The following is a 15257-nucleotide window of genomic DNA, read 5'->3' as shown; positions in this document are numbered from 1 at the left end:
TGAGTCGCGGATGTTGCTCTACCACTTGGTAGAGAGGATAATCTCGAACGATGATATTTTCCGCCACTCCATTTGCTAGAAGATATTCAAAAGCAGTGGAGTTAAATTCCTCCTGGGTAAGTAACTCCCTCGGCGCCAGAGTGTGCATGAAATTGGTGTCAGGCTGAAAATTTGATGATTGAACTCTCGCAAGCACGCGTTGCTTGTAATAGGTTGGTTGGCAGAAGATGGCAGATATTGTGAACTTCGGTATGGCATATGACGGTATGGTCTCAATTCTGCCGAGCATGTCGGTCTGTCTTGCCCAGATAGCTAAGAACTGATGTGTTGAATTTTCTGTTTTTGGACAATATGGGTTTCCAATATAAAGGGTGGCGTGCGCGTCGGAGTAATATCCCATATAGTACATCGTATAGTTTATATTTCGACGCATGTTGACAGTTGTATTACAGCCCTGACCATTGAGAAAGCTGTAGGACAATGTCACTTCAGGCTCGTTTTGGCGAATGTCAGCAGGCCAGCATGTTAGTTCCGTGCTTAGTTTCATAGTTTCAGCTGTCCAGTTAGTAGGAACTTTAGCTGGAGCTGAGTTGCTGTCAATATGAAAGGGCAGAAGGGCATATTTGGATGTTGTGAAAGGTGGAAAAGGCTGACCCAGCCATCCCACGGCATAGCCTTTGTTCAACACCTCGGGGTCCAAGAGCGTCACTTGTTGACTCAACGGGACCAGCTGCGATCTAGATGTGATATTCGCGATTTGAGTCTGTGTGACAACTTGAGTTCCAAGTAATGCACTTTGTAGGGGCGTTAGAAGCCAGAATACCATGATCATGGCAGTCCCACCAAAAAATGTTGGCCAATGTCTATTAGAATATAGTTAGTAGGAGAAAGTGATATGGGGGCAAATATTCTACTTCTGTTTGGCTGCTTTGAAAGGAACCAAAGCTACAAAGTCGTATTGATAGTCCAAAAACAGTGAGTTCTCGGCAGTAGCCCCGTCGCGTTTTGACATTTCAAACCATGGTTGCATTCGCTTGACGTCCAGATCGATCCAACTCCATATCATACTGTACAATACAGCGATGATGGTCGGGACATAAAGATAGCCAAACTTGGCGTATTCGGGGATATCTTCGAGTGAGGGAGACAGTGCTAGTCCACCTTGGGAAGCACTTCGTTGTGCCAGTGTTTCAACAGCGATGGCGAGGAGGATCGTAAGAGCGATTACAGCAAGTAGTATCGGGGTTGAGAGTGAGAGTGGTTTCCATCCTTTCGTTCTGGCATATTCCTCTTCCGCAGAAACTTTCTTCGCATCTGTAACCGTTCTAGTCTTCGTCTTTTGTCTTGGTAATGGTGGCAGACTCTTGTGAGCAGAGTTCGGTGTTGAGTGGGCGGTCACATTGCTGTGCAGCCGAAGGGCTGTGGTCTCCCAACTAGACATTATTAAGAAATAAAAATATAGAAAAGAGCGGCCAGCCACCCGCAACAGAACAAACGTGATGGCAACGAAATGAAAGAGGAATATCGAGGTTTACGATTACCGGGCGACTGTCGCGTTTAAACCACCACATCATAGTTACAGTCGATGAACATCTAGCCTTTCCATATTTAGCAAGTGATCAGGACCAACAGATCTAGAGACAACGAGTAAACATCTTCCTTAGTAAAGTGAGTGATGGTCTGTTAAGGAAAGGAAAATATGCATGTTGGTCAATGGTTCATTATTACGAAACAGGAATAACTGGGCCATCAAGGATATAATACAACACAAGTCTGCAGAATTAGCCTCGATTAAGCGCCGGACGGGAGCTCAGCCAATATGAAGTGTTTGATAGTTTGGTTTCTTCACTCTGTTCTGGGGGGATAATCCTGGTTCGGCGCCGCACCATAAGCCTGGATAACACAACATCGTGGCAGTCTCGGTGCACAAAGAGGCCAATGCTAAAAAACCATTACTGTGTAGTTTTGGTTTTCAAGTCATGGTAAATTTGGAGAAATTAAAGATGATGTTCTCATAAGCGTCCTTTATTGAAATCAACAGAGAAAGTTCTGCTGTTGTTTGCTGTCGTTGCCACAAGGAAATCTCGATATCGAAAGTTTAAAGAAGGGCGGCGGCTAACCAACCGATATTATTTGACGGGGCGCTTACCGCCCAAGCGTTGAGCTTTTCACGGGCAACGATTTACCTCTGTTTAGTGTCCGTGCAGTAACGCGGGAAATGAGGAACGATCTGCAGGGAAAAACGTGTTCCGATTGGCCAGGATATTATGGTATTGCTTTGGAGTTGTTGGTGATATCTACAAGGGATGTAAAAAGTTGTGTTGGTGATGAGAGTTATGTGATATCCTCATAGGTGAGTAGCAGTCGAACCCTGCTAACAAAGGCATTCTAGGGGGGGGGACAAAACTTCGGACGTCAGACGCCCTAGCAGCGTCCGACGTCTTATTTCCCCCCGAGGGCATTCTATTTGCTTTTGAGCTGTGACAAGTATTTAAATACCTCCCTCCAGGCACCAAGTAGTTTGTTGGCACTAAATGTGTAGAATCGCGTTGGGGGTTTAATTATAGTAGCACGGGAGATAGTTAGTACGGATAAACAAGGCTTTATTCAGCAGTTTCTGCATTATAGGTACTGAATCAGGTCAAATGGTTTCTGCTGCCTCGTTTGTCGGGCGTCAATCACTTTTTGAATTTCTCAAGTATAACCAACCCTTGATGAATGAAGGCAAGAAAGAACTCGGAGTAAAATCAATACAACTTAGTGCTCTAGTCGTTTTGGCAGTTGTGATTGAACCAAAGTACCTACCTATAGCCTCCCTAGGAGCATAAGAGACGAAAGTAGTAGGTCAGTTTATGCTACTCAGATCAGACTTTTAAGTACTTATTTCTCTGTCCTAAAGGCCAGAGGATAACTTACCTATGTTACTTGCAATCTGGTTGCAATACAGTGCCTTCTTTTGGCCTCATGTCAGTGTAAACTGACCATTGATATAATGCTGACTCAGCAGCTTTGACGCCCAGACCAAATGTGAGCATGCGTCACTGTCGTCCCTCAATCCTCCATCGGTTTTAGTACTAGCATTATCAACGTTGAATATCGTTAAGAGCGCAGGCGTATAGTTGTTTATTCGCCATATTTCCATCTTTCTGATTCCGAAGCTTGAGACTATGGTCAAATAAACTGCCAAGCTCGAGAGACCCGCTCGATTTCATCATTTACCACCAAGTCAGAGCTCCAGCTCTTGACCGATCGAGTCGGCCACTATACCCAGACACCCCGCAGTCCCGGATACCACTCCATCGCATTTCAACGCCAACATATTTTGCTTGAGAAAGAATACGTATCCTTCACACCATGGCCGCCCAGGATAATGATACTTACGGAGCGTTGCCCGGCACAGACCTCCCCAATGTGTCACACAACTGGACGCATCTAAAAGGCCGGATACGCGACAAGTCCTTGGAAGGTATGTTTGTGATTCGGACTAAGGACAGAGGTTCATTCACTAAATACCAAACCAGGATGCCATCCTTCAAGGTGGATATATGAACTTCTGAACAACAACTTCACTACTTGCGACATCTTCCGACGAGCACAACAAACGGACCTGGACGTTCCTTACCAATGGCAAAACCACGCCCATCGACTGATCATAAATGGCAACCAGAGCTATACCACCTCCGACACACGCACCTTGTCATCAGTGTGTATCGAATGTCATTTCCATTTCGTTTTCAAACTTGCTTGGCAGAAGGATCATACAGACGAGCTCTGTAACACCCGCCAAGCGCAATGGCCTCCAAGAGACGGCAGATTTCCCTGGCATCATCTTGCCTGGGCTGACTCAAAAACCACGATGGATTTTCTCCCCGAACGAAGCAAGTACAATCCTCTTGTTGCCCGCGAGGTCTTTGCTTGCTCAGCAGCCCCATGCACATTCCAAGTCACCCTTGATATCTCGAAGCCTCGCATGCCGTTGTGGTGGATCGACCTACTGCTCGACTCTGATACGATCCGTGAAGAGTTGCGCATTGCCAAGGAGAACGACCCGGAACGTTACATGGCGGCGACTGATGATTGGGTTATGCAAGCCCCCCTAAATCTCAACACCTACCTCAAGAACTTGATAGAGGCAACGTCCCAGGAAGGTGCTAGAAGTATTTCAAAGCGGAACAAGCGATTCGCTGTACTCTTTGGTCCCCGTTGCTTTAAGATATTCCAAGAACTCGAATTTGTGGAAACAGTTGATATTGGGGAAGATGACGTGGATGAGGGAGCGTTTAAGCCTGTGGTTCCCCCTCCACCTGACGCACCATCTGGGTCTACACGGATAGGAACATATCGCGGATACATCGAGGATGTTCGAGCTGAAGTGCAGTGCTTGATTCACAAACGGGGCGAACCGGCAGAGCTTTGTACTCCCACCCTACACGCCTATCTGGGTTGTTCAGAGGTCCCGGATGTCAGCTCAAATGTATTTGTCAACCTCGGCCGTTACAAATTGATGGGTGTTTTACCAAATCAATCCAAAGAAATTGTCGACAATGCTTACAGGAGACAATGGGATTTGTTGCCAGACTCGCGGAGAAGGGAACTAATAGACGCCCTCGGACAAATTGCCAACGACCTGAACGATGAGGACTTCAGCCACTACGCCATCATGCAATCCTCAGTTTACGAAAGTCAAGCTCCAGCACAAACTAACGACGAGGATACGGAATTGGTAAACCAAGCGTTGCTTTTCTTCGGGCTGCAGCCACCAAACAACCACAGTCCTGACTCAATAGTCCTGGCATTTCGGCGCACGGTGGCACAATATCCCAGCAGTGCTCCTTCTGCACGAAGCATGTTGATGGTGATTTCCAACGTGTCCAATGACGAATCCTACAAAAACATTATGATGGCCGAATATGTGGGAGGATTTTCCTTGACCACTGCTAAAGAGATTCTCGGATTGAGCGATGCAAGCTTCGACTCCGATACTCTCGACAGTATCAAGAACAAGGTAAGAGACAGTTTCATCCTTCTCGTTGAACTTTGGTTTTAACCATGTGAGTAGATCCAAAATGCCAAAGACAAGGATGCCAAGACTACTTACTTGGACGCAATGGACAAAATTGTCGAGTACACAAATTCTACAGACCTCAAAAGCATCGTTGCCGAGTTGCGACAACAGAACGGCATTTCAGCCTCTACTGACACAGTTACATCCAGTAGTCTAGACCAAGCTGCCGACTATGATCTTCCAGTTGGGCTTGAGAACATCGGAAATACCTGTTACTTGAACAGTCTTTTGCAGTACCTCTTCACCGTAAAGCCAGTACGAGAGATCGCTGTCAATTATGATGACTTCAAACTGGAGTTGACTGATGAGACGATCGAGGGTCGACTACTTGGTGGCAACAAGATGCGGATGAAGCGTGAGGAAGCCGTCGTTGCCCAAGCCTGTGAGTGCTGCCACTTGAAGGAGAACCTTTACCGTTGAAAGTCTTTCTGACAAGGAGAAGTTGCCCAAGAGCTCTCGGAGCTGTTCAACAAGCTTGAAACATCAGACACGAGAGCAACAAGACCCTCACAGAGATTAGCGAATGCTGTCCTTCTGGATACCGACACCCTCGTCAAAGCTGCTAACACTTCCGCTGAAACGGGCACCGCAAACCAACCGCCGCCACTTCCTACACGACCACCCCCGGACCTTCCAGCTAAGGGTTCAGAAGATGTGGAAATGGCCACTGTGCCCATCAAGGACGATCTAGACCCGACTGATGCAGCTAGTACCGCCAGCTCGCAGACACTTGTTGAAGACTCGGATCGTTCCTATGACAACGTCGAAGCCTCCCCTTCTACCAAAGGCCATCAAATTACCGACACCATTATGGAAGTCGGACAAGATGATGATGTGGTTGAAATCAGCCGGCCAAACCACCAAGCCGATAAAGTTATCGAAGTCTGCGAAAAGGAGACCAATGGTGTTTCCAACGAGGATCAGTCTCCTGATACCAAGATGATAGATGTCGAGGATCCCCAAACAATTGATCAGAAGGTACTGACAGCCCTGGAGCACCAGGAGAGATCTTCTGGTACAGATCAACAAGATGTCGAGGAAGTCATGGGAAATATAATCAGCCGCCTTCAAGCTGCCATACAACCATCATTCATCAACGATGTTACAGGAATCCAGATGGAACCTATTATGGAAACCTTTTTTGTTACAACGATCAACTATACCAAGAAGTTTGACGAGAACGTTTATCAGAAGGAAATCAGTTTTGACCGGTTTATCACGGCTTTTCCTTCTCCACAGGGAGGAACATGCTCGTTGTATGATGCACTCGGCCGTAACTTTGATCAGCAGGCTATTGAGGGAAGCCAGCAATCACGATATACAGCCATCAAGACACTGCCTCCTGTCTTGCACGTCCTTATTCAACGCTCACAATCTGTCAATGGTAAAAACGACAATCCGGTCGAGATTCCTGAGACGCTGTATCTTGACCGGTATATGGATGCTCCCCACGACTCGCCAACGTTCCGAGATCGAGAAAAAAGCTGGGCGATTGCTAGTCGCATATCTGAGATTGTGACTTCCTTGGCTGCCGCAGGAAGCACAGGCCCAACAGGCCCCTTTCTGGAATCATTTTTGCAAGAAGAGAAATCAGATGATAGAAACACAACTACCACAGATGATGTCACAATGGTAGACGAGGAGGAGGTTAGGGAAGAATCCTGGGATTTTGATGGCCCGGTAGATGATGATTTCCTGGTGGTCAACCGGCCCAATAAACCTACAGCTTCTGAGGTCGAACAGCCTGAGATGCCGCAGAGTATCAAAGCAACCGAATCCGCCATTCTAGAGAAAATGAAATCCGAGCTAAGGGAAACAACAGAGGGTCTAGAGAAGTATTACGCCGGGCTCAAAAGCAATCCTTACCGTCTCCACGCTGTCATTTGCCACAGGGGTAGTCTCAGGTCTGGGCACTACTGGGTGTGGATTTATGACTTTGAACAAAATGTGTGGCGCAAATACAACGACTCGAACGTTGAGGTCAAACACAGCACTGAAGAAGTTCTGAAAACATTGAGCTCCAGTGGCGAACCTTACTTCCTTTGCTACGTCCGTGACGAGGATAAGGAGAGGTATGTTGATGTACCCCGGCGTCAAAGACCGTTACCATCTTTAGATGAGACGACACGATCTTCAGACGAGGTGTTGCAACCTAAAGATGCCGATGGAGACACCCAGGTGATTAACAGCGCCGATATGGCCAAGACCTCGGCTACTGTTGACGAGCCCCTGCCTCCTTACTCGCAGAGCGACTAGAAATCCGAGGCGGAGAGCCGTTTGAGTCCACTCAAGCGACGACCACCCAATACCGATGCTGATATGGAGCTTACAGAGCAACTTCAACATGAAGAAAGGAGGAATGCCAGGTGGCGGGGGGAAGCGTTCTTCCAACACAACTCTGACAAGGACTGCTATCTAGAGGCTACCTCTGACCCAAATGATAGCGATTCTGATGCTCCTAGGGAATGGGTAATAGAAGAAAGCATAGTGGTCCATACGGGGGGCGAAGCGAACAAAAGTCACGATTGAACCAAAAGTCCCATCCCTTGGTCGACCTCTCCCACCATCGGTCATTCGCTCAACCCAGAATGTTCACCATACCATGGGACTTCGTGGGCGCTACTTTGAAGATGATGGAAAGAACCACACGCTCGGTGTTCTGTTATTTACCCATTTATTCGGCTTCATGAGTGAATGGAGCAAGCACAGACTTGACGGAAACGAGACTATCGCAGCGCTTGATAGGCTAACCATAGATGAAATCGCTAAATCACCGAGTTATTCGATGCCCAGAACTGGCGAAGATACTCGTTTATTTAAGGACCTTCTTCTCGAATATACTGGTGAAGATGCAAAGACCAAGAAACCTGGAAAAGTTCGGGGGATGGTTGATTATATTCGAGAAGCAAACCGGAAGTCATGAGCACTATACCCAGATTAGAAACTGCACCAAGCGTCGTTTATGAATAGAATAACACCGTCGCATTCATCCCCCGCTCCAAGCGTGGCTAAGAGCTTTTTTTATTTTACGTAGTGAGTACTTGTGAATAGCAGAAAATTTGACCTCCTAAGTCTTAGGGTAAACAATAAACAGTCTAAGAAGTATGGTCTAAGTAGCATAAGCTGACACACTACTTTCGTCTCTTATACTTCTGTCGGTCAACTCTTGTGGCACCCTGAGGCTAACAACCTGAGCTTGCGTCTCAAGTTTTCTGCCACCCTTTAAAAGCCACAAGGCCTGAGCATGGCGTTGAAGTGGTCATATTAATTTGAAAATAGATACACGCAAGGAAACAAGTTCTATCGGCCCGTGAAGATGGGTTTTCTCTTCTCCCCGAATGCCTTGAGCGCCTCATTCCTGTCCTCAGAGTTGACTACTCTTTCATACATCTTATTTTCCACCTCTTCCCTCGCCCACGCGACAGCCTGAAGTCCTGCTCTCACACCAATGGGTCCTCCTTCGCAGATCTCCTGCGCTAGTCTTACAGCTTCGCTCAAAGCCGCCTTTCTCGCTTCGCTGAGAACAGCAGAGCCGTCGCGTTCATCCTCTGGCACAACTTCTACAAGGCGGTCCGCGATACCTAGGAAGTAAGCCTCTGGAGCTCCTACTCGACGACCGGTGAGAATCAGATCGCGGGCGCGCGACAGACCGATGAGGGCGGGTAGACGGTGGGTGCCACCAGCGCCAGGGATAATGCCGAGACGTGTTTCGGGAAGACCAACTGTTGCGTTGGAGCTGAGGACTCGAAAGTGGGTGGAGAGGGCGAGCTCAAGGCCGCCGCCGAGAGCAACGGAGGAAATGGCTGAGATTGTCGGGATAGGGAGGTTGGATAGAGATGTAAATGTATTGCGAAGGTTTGTAAGAAACTCGGCGGTTCTGCAGATAGTGATTAGTACAAAGTTCTTAATGGGCGATGAGAGGTATACATACTCTCCAGGGGTAAATCCCTTGCGTTCCTTGAGATCTGCACCGGCGCAAAAAGATGTGTCGACTGCACTGGCCAGGACAACAGCTCTCGTGGGGCCCTTCTCATCTACACCAGCAGCACCACCAAAGCGTTGCGGGAGGGGCAATTCCTCGCCATTGGGTCCATACTGGCTATGAAGATCATCAATCTCGGCGCGCAGGTTTGCCAGGAGAGCTTTTGAGATGGCATTTCGAGCCGACGGTCGGTTCAATTCGAGAACGCGAATGTGTCCGGTGTTGGGCGCGGGGAGGTTTGTTACGCGGATGAGAGGTTCAGCAGTAGCTGAAGAGTAGTAACGTCGGAGGACGCGGAGGGTGATTACGGGTTGAGAGAGACGGGGAGGCATTTTGTATGGTTTGATCGGGGTTTGACAATATTGACAGAGAGGCATAAGTTTGATTGTAGATACTATCTATAATCTAGAGTTAGGAAGCCGAGGAACAATGACGTCGGCTGGTGTCGGTTCACGTTAAGCCGATAACCGATAAGAGATGGATGACGGGATTGGCGTGAGTAGGCACGGATATTTTATGTTTAATTCCACATTCGTCTTTAACTTTTGATACATCTGTTAGGCATATACTCGACTCGATCGCTTGCACTCCGTCTATCGGAAATAGATAACCTTGTTGTTGTTGTTATGGCGGTATTGATGTAGTATCTTTGGTGGAGGTGATGAGTTGGTCCAAGTTCCACATCTTGACATGAATGAAGTGACGGTCAGATAGAACTTGATTCGACAACGGCTTTGGTTATATCCAAACACCGAACGATATTCCTTCACTATTTTCATTCACTTTGTATGACCAAGTCATTGAAACCCCCAAGAAGCATATAAAGACTACGAATAGTCAATAATCTGACAACTACAGTAAGCTAATAAGCTCACTGAGCCACCAAAATAAGCTTCACAGTTGCCTTTTGAGGAAAACGTGCCAAGCCTGCAGAAGATGGGCTAGTGAGTGCACATCCTAGCCAGCAACCCATGGAGTTGGATCCTCTCTTTCTTCAGCCTCCTACAACTTTCTGTAGTTCTATTTCCCTTTCCCCCTTCTTTTTTCCTTGATCTTTCGATTTTCTTTTTCATAAAAGACGTGGCTTGCCATGTCACATCAAGGGATATAAACAAAGAGACCGCCCAGAGGAATGGGCTCGCATCTCCGACGCTGCTAGTAGTTTGCGCGGAGGACCAATATACCGGGCTGACTAACGTCTTTCGCAATGGCATCAACGCCCATTGTGCCATCTTTAACGACAACTTCAGCCGCCTGGTCATCATTACCTTCAACTACAGCCTCTGACACGCCTCTCACCGTTCTTGTTCGTAGAAGTATCGACGGCACCTCGGATTTCTTCCCCTTCCTCGACATTGCCGGTCTCGGCTCAGGCTCCGATGATGTCGATTCAGGACTCACCTTCAAAGAACTTTTCGCCACCAATCTCGATGGAGGTCAAGAGATTATTCTGTTCAGTTCGGGCTGCCTGATTGACGGTGTAGCCGACTGCACGCGCGCATGCAACAGCTCGAATCTATTCTTCAGCTCACTGGAAACATTCTACAACTGTGCTGCTTTGGCAGCAGCAGCGCATTGGACTCAGGAGTCGGGACCTTACTATGTCAGCGAAGAGACGGAACGAAATGCCAGTGCTGTCATGGGCTCTGGTTCTTTGGCCGACTTCGACGGACGACCAGTTCTCAAGTCTCTCATTGCTTGTGCCCAGGATGCGTGCGAGAACGATGGCTTGAGCAAACCTTGCAACCGATCAATCGATCGCCTCTCTTATGGAGAATCAACTCCTGAGGATATATTTGAGGCCTTGGATGAGTTCTGTCCCGAATTACCAGCTGAAGTCAACCCGGATATCTTTGGGCCAGGCGTATGTCAAAGTAGCCCCTATTTTTAACTCTATGCTAACGCCAAGGTATGTAGGTTCTCATCTCATACGTTCTTCAAGTATGCTTTGCCGCGTCTCTGTATTTGCTTCTCAAAGGTTTCACTCTTTGGGTCACCATCACACAAGACACCAGTCGCCGCAAATCAGAGCCCAAGCCTTATCGTCTGAAGCGCAGCCTGACCCGGATTGAAAGCATGATCTGGCGCGACTCTGGTGGCTTGTCACGTACAAGCATAGCCATCGCAACCACGTTGGTTGAATTTCAAGAAGCCCAATGTTGGTTCGTCTTTGCTGTACAAATTGCATCCATTCTTGCTATTGTTGTCAACTCTCAAGAGGGTACTTTCTGGGGCGAAATTGTCGTCAATGGTGCCATTGCCTTTCATGTCAGCCAGAATGGCATTCTGCCCATGTTCCTTGTCCAGATTTGCCTTCATGGTGAAGGCATTCGTAACTGGCACACATTCCTAGGATTCTTCATGGAGTATCTTCTCGCCATTGTGGCAACATCGCAGAAGATTTATTTCAAGGATGCGTTTGCCCTGTTCAAAGGCCAAAATGAAATCGAAGCGTGTGGCTTCAACCCAAGTCCGAGAACCTATTGTGCAGCAACGCAAGGTATCGACGGGCAGGGGTTCAGCTTCTTTCCTCATCCTCTGCTATACAAGATGACTTTTCTCATTCTTGACACTATTGCCATCATAGCCTTAGTGGCTGATCAACTGGCTTGGACACTTCGGAAACATCACCTCACCAAGCACGTCCAATTTGGGTCGTATCGCCTTGGTCGATGGCCTCGCTGGGGCAAACAGAGACGAGGGCTTTTTATAAAAATATGGTTCTGGCGCATACTTGAAGTTGCGTATCTTGTTATCAACATTCTGTATATGATTTCTCTCACAAAAGTCATCAATGCGGAGAGCTTTGCAGCCAATAGGTGGTCATATGGACAGATCATTGCGGTCACTGTTTGGGGGCCCGTCATCGTCAAGTTGTTTGATCTCTTGTTGTGTAAGTACCAAGTCATGAACGTGTCCAAGTTGTCGTTTTTACTGACTGTATGCAGCTGGACCTCCCAAGAACGGCATGAGGCTTAACTCAGGCCCACCAAGGCTACGCATCGACAACGTTATAAACGGTCGAGTGGGTACATCTGCAGATGAATGCGTTATCGATGATGACAATGAGACTGACGACAAATGCGACGGCCCACTACCACGACCTGAAAGACAAGAATTTAGGATTCGAGCATCTGACACTCTGCAACTGGGGAGTCCCAGCCGTGAGCTTCAACGGCAAGAGGTAATAGAAGGAGAAAGAAGCGTCGCGACACCTGACGAGATATGGTCTCAGAGCAGTTTGAAGAAGGGTTCATGAGATGATTATCGACTATTTTGCATTCTTTATGATAACGATTGAATGATGAATAATGACAAGTTGTTGTACATAGAAATGTTGAAGTTTTGTTAGACTTGAAGCTTTATAGTGTATATTGATAGGAAGCCATCTTCTTTATTGGATAACACATTAATCTAACAAAAGGCGGTGTTCAAATGAGATTGGGTTTCACTCGACTACTTCCCAGTAAGTAGGTAGTACCTGGTGATCTCTATTAAGCTCAATCGAAGAAAGGTGCATCCCGTCTTGATGTCACCTGCCATCTGCACTAACACTCAGCCATTTGAGTCCATGTAAACTTACTTTCCCCACCAGAGCTCAGCGATCGCCTGCAGAATATCTCGATGATGAGATTAAACATAAAAGTAGAAAGCAGGCAAGCTCCTTCCGACATGAGCACTTTCCCCCCATTTCTTCAAGCCTCACTGCGTCATCATTACTCCCTTCACGTGCTTGGTCGCACCGCAACAGGTAGCTCCTCCCCCGCGAGTGACATCATGCAGCTATGACAAGCTCTCAGCGTCAGAACATAAGTTACGAGAGCTTTCCTTTTCTCCTTCCAATTATTCACTCTACTCATATTCGGTTTTCTCAATTGACTACTATTTCTCTCTCTCTCAAGCAATCGAACTCAACCTCTCACCACCAATAAAACAACACATCACAACCATGTCTTTCCTCACCAAGAACGTCATCCGCCGTGCGGCTCTCGCTCCTCGCGTCATTGCTTTTCAAGCTCCCCGAACATTCACCACTAGCTTCGCCCTGCAGCGAACTGCTACCGATGCGGTCAAGGACACTGCCAAAAAGGTCGACCGCGTCGTGAGCGACAAGATTGTTGACGGCATTGAGGCTGGGGGTAAGTTTCTCAAAACATCGGTTTACTCCATAAAAAAGAACTTGATTGTTGACAATTGTTTCCAGAGGAGGCCGCTGCCAACGTTACCGGAAAGGCCCAGGAGCTCAAGGGAGACGCTGCTGCCAAGGCTCAAGAGCTGAAGGGTGAGGCCGCTGGCAAGACCGAGGAGCTCAAGGGCGAGGCCAAGGGTGCTGCTGAGCAGGCCAAGGGCAAGGCCAAGGGTGCCGCTGAGGAGGCTAAGCACAAGTTGTAAGCGACGAGACGCTGAAGCTTGTCAAGATCGAGATGGGAAATAATGAATGTCAGACCCAAAAATGGTCTGTTGTACGATTACAATCCATGCATCATACGGTTAGGGGATCAATCTTAATGCATTAATCTTTTCATTGGGCACTACTTCCTAAAAGACTATTCTATGATGATAGAATACTCCAATGAGATACTGGGTCTACAGAGCTAGACCATACACACTTTTGAAGCTTGGCTGTGATATATATGTGACGTCATTTACTTTCCTAAGATTTGGCATTATCCTTATTGATTAAAATCATTCTCATTGTTTTCATAATATTTGTTCATAGATAAACAGTCATCCCATTCAGATCATTAACAGGCATACCGTACCATCGTATTATTTACTATCAAATCATACCACTCTTCCCTTAGGAGTAAGAGCCACCAACATCTTAAGCCATGTTGGTCTTTTTGGGTTTGACATCAATTTCACCAAGAGGGAAACGAACCCATGTCGTATCCTCAGTCATAATACCAGCGGCTCCCGCATAAAACGCCGCTGCGGCGCAGATGACTGAGAATGCACCACCCGTCTTGTTGATACGAATCGCCGCAGTGGGGTGGCTGGTCTGTAAGAACTGAGCCAAGCTAAGGAAGAGAAAGGCGAGGAACAGACACCCAAGCACAACCAGGATGGCAATGTTTGTCTTGAGAGCAGCTATAAAGAATACCAGAGTGAGGAAGCACCATAGGATCAAGAAGATACCCAAGGCAAAGCTGTACGCGCGATCGTCGCCCTTGTATGCATCCTTGATTGCAAGATCGGGGACGAAGAACATGGCAAAGGCTAGCCAGAAAGCACCGTAGGAGCAATGTACAGTGGTGCCGAAGGTGTTGCCTACACGGAATTCCATGAGACCTGCGAAGAACTGGGCGATGCCGCCGAAGAAGACAGCCAGACCGAAGATGGCTTGGTCAGGACCGATACCGCCAAAGGGGTTAGAACCGGGAAGTCTTTATAGGAGATCAGCACACTCTGAAGCATTTATGTGTGGTTATAAACAACTTACCCAGCACCGCACTGGTAGAGACCGAGAACGAAGGTAGTCAGAGCGAAGCTGATTAAACCAAGAGGGCCGGGGTTGGCAACTTTGAAGAACGAACGGTTGTAGACCTGCGAGACCATGGACTGGTGAGGCTTCTGGGCATTGTTGTTTCGTCCTTCATAATAGTGGTGAGGGTGGTTGCAGTGATAGTGACCGCCCTCTTCCTTGTCGTTATATTGTGTAGGGGTAGTTGCCCCATGAGAAGGGGGAGTACTGGAAGACATATTGTCCTGGTCTTTACTGTACCTAGGATAGATGAGGAATGAGTAGTGATAGACTATATGACTTGCGAGAGGAAACGCGAATTTAAATATAAAAACCTGGAGAAACATGTTTATCAACCCACTCGGGGTCCAAAGCTTTCTTTGATATTAATGCAGCTGAATAAGGGACTTAGTTACCCCGTACTCTATCTCACATGACGAAGGGGCGGGCATCTAATCGATGATCTTTGTGAATAGTGTGTCCACCAGCCGTAAGAGTCTGTGGTGCTGCAGGATCAGCAACAGACTGGAAACTGATATTCCAAATGTTGATCCATTCATCATCTGAGCTCAACGACCCACGACACTAAAAGGACTTGAACAGTAACGACACCAAAGGGCCGAGGAAGGACGTGGAGAACAGCTATGTGGAGGTTCCGAATAAGGCATGATGGGACCTTTACAAGCAGAGGATCCTGGGAGGATATGGATATGTCGGCACGCGGACATAGCAGGTTCGGGGTTATT

The 15257-nt window shown here is 47.5% G+C and overlaps 7 protein-coding genes across 7 annotated transcripts; 4 read left to right on the top strand and 3 right to left on the bottom strand.

Annotated features, from left to right (window-relative positions):
• Positions 1 to 910: 910 nt before the first annotated feature.
• Positions 911 to 1441, bottom strand: FPOAC1_009059 (uncharacterized protein; the record flags this gene model as incomplete). Its single annotated transcript, XM_044853489.1, has 1 exon — positions 911 to 1441. The coding sequence occupies one exon, from the start codon at positions 1439 to 1441 to the stop codon at positions 911 to 913; it is 531 nt and encodes a 176-aa protein (XP_044706159.1).
• A 1913-nt stretch (positions 1442 to 3354) lies between these two features.
• On the top strand, positions 3355 to 7321 carry FPOAC1_009058 (uncharacterized protein; the record flags this gene model as incomplete). Its single annotated transcript, XM_044853488.1, has 4 exons — positions 3355 to 3466; positions 3522 to 5005; positions 5060 to 5447; positions 5508 to 7321. The coding sequence occupies 4 exons, from the start codon at positions 3355 to 3357 to the stop codon at positions 7319 to 7321; spliced, it is 3798 nt and encodes a 1265-aa protein (XP_044706158.1).
• Positions 7322 to 7667: 346 nt separating this feature from the next.
• FPOAC1_009057 (uncharacterized protein) lies at positions 7668 to 7988 on the top strand (the record flags this gene model as incomplete). Its single annotated transcript, XM_044853487.1, has 1 exon — positions 7668 to 7988. The coding sequence occupies one exon, from the start codon at positions 7668 to 7670 to the stop codon at positions 7986 to 7988; it is 321 nt and encodes a 106-aa protein (XP_044706157.1).
• A 377-nt stretch (positions 7989 to 8365) lies between these two features.
• On the bottom strand, positions 8366 to 9379 carry FPOAC1_009056 (uncharacterized protein; the record flags this gene model as incomplete). Its single annotated transcript, XM_044853486.1, has 2 exons — positions 8366 to 8942; positions 8997 to 9379. The coding sequence occupies 2 exons, from the start codon at positions 9377 to 9379 to the stop codon at positions 8366 to 8368; spliced, it is 960 nt and encodes a 319-aa protein (XP_044706156.1).
• An 875-nt stretch (positions 9380 to 10254) lies between these two features.
• On the top strand, positions 10255 to 12306 carry FPOAC1_009055 (uncharacterized protein; the record flags this gene model as incomplete). The annotated part of the gene is made up of 3 exons (XM_044853485.1): positions 10255 to 10911; positions 10965 to 11940; positions 11996 to 12306. The coding sequence occupies 3 exons, from the start codon at positions 10255 to 10257 to the stop codon at positions 12304 to 12306; spliced, it is 1944 nt and encodes a 647-aa protein (XP_044706155.1).
• A 690-nt stretch (positions 12307 to 12996) lies between these two features.
• Positions 12997 to 13439, top strand: FPOAC1_009054 (uncharacterized protein; the record flags this gene model as incomplete). The annotated part of the gene is made up of 2 exons (XM_044853484.1): positions 12997 to 13186; positions 13252 to 13439. The coding sequence occupies 2 exons, from the start codon at positions 12997 to 12999 to the stop codon at positions 13437 to 13439; spliced, it is 378 nt and encodes a 125-aa protein (XP_044706154.1).
• Positions 13440 to 13872: 433 nt separating this feature from the next.
• On the bottom strand, positions 13873 to 14750 carry FPOAC1_009053 (uncharacterized protein; the record flags this gene model as incomplete). The annotated part of the gene is made up of 2 exons (XM_044853483.1): positions 13873 to 14434; positions 14491 to 14750. The coding sequence occupies 2 exons, from the start codon at positions 14748 to 14750 to the stop codon at positions 13873 to 13875; spliced, it is 822 nt and encodes a 273-aa protein (XP_044706153.1).
• Positions 14751 to 15257: the final 507 nt, after the last annotated feature.

This window comes from Fusarium poae, chromosome 3 (genome assembly GCF_019609905.1).
Source record: "Fusarium poae strain DAOMC 252244 chromosome 3, whole genome shotgun sequence".
Lineage (NCBI taxonomy): Eukaryota > Fungi > Ascomycota > Sordariomycetes > Hypocreales > Nectriaceae > Fusarium > Fusarium poae.
Note: the sequence above shows the minus strand (reverse complement) of the source record. Positions and strands in the feature narration are given on the sequence as shown.